The sequence below is a fragment of the Phytophthora parasitica genome (assembly GCF_000247585.1).
Source record: "Phytophthora parasitica INRA-310 unplaced genomic scaffold supercont2.84, whole genome shotgun sequence".
Taxonomy (NCBI): Eukaryota; Oomycota; class Peronosporomycetes; order Peronosporales; family Peronosporaceae; genus Phytophthora; species Phytophthora nicotianae.
The window spans coordinates 142120-145628 of record NW_008649070.1 but is presented as its reverse complement, the minus strand read 5'-3'; the positions used below and the strand labels follow the sequence as shown (position 1 = coordinate 145628).

Here is a 3509-nt window from a genome sequence, read left to right as displayed (position 1 = left end):
GTTACTCATGGAGACATGTTATTAGTTCCTACAGGTATTTCGATTCCACCTGTTAGATAGAAGTTATGGCGACTCAGGTCAAGCTACAGACAGCATCACGAGAAATGAGCACTTGGGCGGCTGTCAGCTCCACATATCGAGCAACGCAGCAGCCGCTTCATGGCTCCTTTGCTGCAGGTAGAAGACTGTGTATGGAGCACGTCTAGCAGAGTTCTAGCCAAGGATTTTCATGTATTTTCGTGTACAAATGGTGTGAAGCTGAACGCAGCTAACGGCCACGAGTCAATACTACACCGGACTCTCGTTTCTCGACTTAAGCGCTGCCATCGTCGGAGTAGGAGGCACTCGTACTGTTGCAGGTACATTCGGCCACAGTGAGCACCACGTCCATGGAGGAGAGGCCGTTCTTGTAGACGGAGCAGAGGCTCGTGGGGCGGTTGAGGCAGTTGCGCGCCTGCTGGAACTCCCAGAAGTCGTTAAGCATGCACAGATCCGCGCACTTGGCCTTGCGCTCCTCAGGCTGCGAGTCCCACGGCGTGGACTTCATGTTGGCCATGCGGTAGAACATATCCTGCTTCTTGGCCAACGCCTCCTGGTGCACCACGCGCTCCTCAACGTGGTGCTCGCTCACAACCTTGCTTGAGCGGACTTTAACGTGGGATTCCTCATACGCGGAGGCCGAGGTGGCGAGCAGCAGAGCGAGAACAGCGGCGAAGATCTTCATACTTGATGCTGGTGGCGTATCTGGGAATGATATCCAGAATGTAGGAGGAACGATGATGCTATCTGATTTGACAGGATTTTTCAAAATGCACTGATAATCATTAACAAGAGTCAATACATAGAATAGATTTTGACACTTGTGTACTTGAAAAATAGTCATCATTTATACTTGAATATCTTGTCTATCTAACGTCTACTCGCTCTGCAGGCTGTGCGCCGAGATGGTCGTATTGAACACGTCGCCACTGTCCCAGCGCTGCATCTGGTTGCCTTGTAGCAGCTCGTCTCGCGCTATAGTCATGGCGCTTTCCGAGATGGCTTCAATTTCGCAGCTTCGACAAACCGTGACAAGACGTTGCTTGAGACGCTGGTCTGGCAGAAGGAACGTGAGTTGGTGTTGTCTCCTGCAGTCCAAACACATGTAGCGTGTGCAAATTTTGCAATGCCTCTTCTTCTGCAAGATCTTGGCGCCTTGGTTCGTTTTGCTCGCAGCCTGGACAAAAACCGATTGTTTCTTACCGCAACCAGAGCAGTACTTGTCGTCCAAAGAACCACTTGAGGAGCCATCAGTACATTCCGAGCTTGAAGAAGAGGTTTCGCCATTGTATCGTTGCCGTAGGGCCCACGCGAGCTTCTTCATGTGGCTACAGTACACGTCCTTCGCCACAGATAAAAGTATCCTAGCCGCTGATCGAATGACAATGGTACGCATGATGCCACCGGCCGGGTTAAAGAACCCCTTAATGTACACATCGGTGACGTTCGTGGTTCGTTGACGATACAAGATACTGATCGAGCTGTTACCTCGAAAATGCGTATCAAGCACCGGAGTCTCTGGGAATTGAACGGAATGTACAATGTGATATCCCACCCGCTCGCCATTTCGAAGACGTTCGATGCCGGTGGTTTCCATGTAGACGAAGTCTCGGTTCTTTACGACAGGACGCACTGCAAGTGGTACATGCACTTCCACCCACTTGATGGAGAGCGAGTTGAACGGGTTTTCCGGCGTCGGCGGCGCGAGCATTGCAAGCACACAACTCTTCGGGATATCGTCATGAATGTAGGACGTCTTGACCCGCATCTGCTCGGTCGTCGGACATACAACGCCATACATGACATCATCCAAGTCACCTACAACCGTTCCAGTGATCATGACAACCGGTAGATCCGCCACCGGCGTTTCCTGTTGATACGGGTGTGGAGATTCCACGGCGCGTGGCTGCTCCGAGTACGCTTTCAAGTCGTCTTTGGACGAGACGAACTTCCACTTTTCTTCGTCCACTTTGCCATGGTTGTCAATCAAGAAACTCTCGTACGCGCCGATGTTACGAGCCACCAGCTTGTGTGCAAGTCCCTCCAACTCCATAGTGGTCGTCGGGGACAAGTGCAACGGCGGGAACGGACTCGTGTATCGTTTGCTCACAGACGGATCCATCGCCACGCCAACGGAACCTGCAGACATGGTCGAGTCTGAACGCGTGGCCGCGAAAGGATCAGTGGAGACCATTGCGAGCGTTTGGAGCTCACGAAACCGGTGTCGGTGGTGCCAATGTGTTGTGGAGCGAGTTGCTCCCAGCTTGCGGGAGCGCCGCCACATGTACTGATCGAAGCTAGCCCAGGCCATGCGCCATACGTCAGCCAGTCCCATCCCATTCCTCGCCGGGCCACTTCGGATTTGAATGTATCGGCCGAGCCATTTTCCAAGTTCCAGCTCATAACGTCACTAGCATCGGGAAGATAGTCGGCCAAGCTCTCTTGAAGAGCGTGCGTGTCGAAAGCAAACAGGACTCGCATCAACTTGAGACGAGCTGCTGAATCCTTCGACATATTTAATCTGTCATCTTTTCTTTCCTAAAACTCTGCGAACTCTACCGTAATTTGGACTTACATGCTTGATCGGCACAGCTGACTGTATGGAAAAGACCAGACGGATGATACTGGCCCTCTCACGTAGGATGGTGTCAATCTGACTCAACTCGAAGCGTAATCCGTGTGGCTTTCCACTTCAACTATTGCACATTTCGTGCTCTAATAAATAACTCTACTGTTCTCGCTTCAATTCAGGTCGTCGAACAGGGAGATCTCAGTGCCGGAAGTGAACGCACACACCTCGTTCCAGCCGTACACGTCGTTAAAGAGCAATTCTTGGCTAGCTACAGTCACAGTTTTCGCGTTGAGAGCTTCCGTGTAGCACTTTGGACAGAACGCAACTTCCTGCTCCAACATCTTACGGTCTGCCATCATAAAGTGCAGCTTCTTGTGAATACGGCACCCTGAACAGACGTAGCGAGCGCATACGCCGCAGCAAAGATGGCGGTGCAACAGACGATGTGTACCAGAAGGTCTCTTCAAACACGTCACGCACACTACCGAGTCTGCTTGCCTTTCCATCATCGTAGGACAGCGTTGTCGGATACTCCATGCCAGTTTCTTCATCTGCGCGCAGTGAACATTCTTGGACACGGACAGCAGTGCCTTGGCAGCTGAACGGGTGATGATAGAGCGCGTCAAGCCGCCTGCTGGGTTTAAGAACCCTTTGATAAATACGTCCACGACGTTGCTATCGCGCTGGCGATAGATGGCGCTCATTGACATGTTCCCACGGATAGCCGAGCCGCGCGCAGGCGTCTCGGGGAACTGCACCGAGTGCACGAGCTGATACCCGACACGTTCGCCGTTGCGAAGGTACCGGGTGCCGGTAGATTCCATGTACACGAAGTCGCGGTTCTTGATCACTGCGCGGACGTGAAAAGGTTGACCCTTCTCGACCCATTTGATGCTCA

General features: G+C 52.3%; 3 protein-coding genes across 3 annotated transcripts; all 3 read right to left on the bottom strand.

Annotated features, from left to right (window-relative positions):
* PPTG_18389 (hypothetical protein) lies at positions 1–776 on the bottom strand. Its single transcript, XM_008916434.1, has one exon. It carries the CDS (start codon positions 722–724, stop codon positions 314–316), a length of 411 nt encoding a protein of 136 aa, XP_008914682.1. The 5' UTR covers positions 725–776; the 3' UTR covers positions 1–313.
* Positions 777–916: 140 nt separating this feature from the next.
* Positions 917–2233, bottom strand: PPTG_18388 (hypothetical protein; the record flags this gene model as incomplete). The annotated part of the gene is made up of 1 exon (XM_008916433.1): positions 917–2233. The coding sequence occupies one exon, from the start codon at positions 2231–2233 to the stop codon at positions 917–919; it is 1317 nt and encodes a 438-aa protein (XP_008914681.1).
* A 548-nt stretch (positions 2234–2781) lies between these two features.
* On the bottom strand, positions 2782–3435 carry PPTG_18387 (hypothetical protein; the record flags this gene model as incomplete). Its single annotated transcript, XM_008916432.1, has 1 exon — positions 2782–3435. One exon carries the CDS (start codon positions 3433–3435, stop codon positions 2782–2784), a length of 654 nt encoding a protein of 217 aa, XP_008914680.1.
* Between the last annotated feature and the right edge of the window lie 74 nt (positions 3436–3509).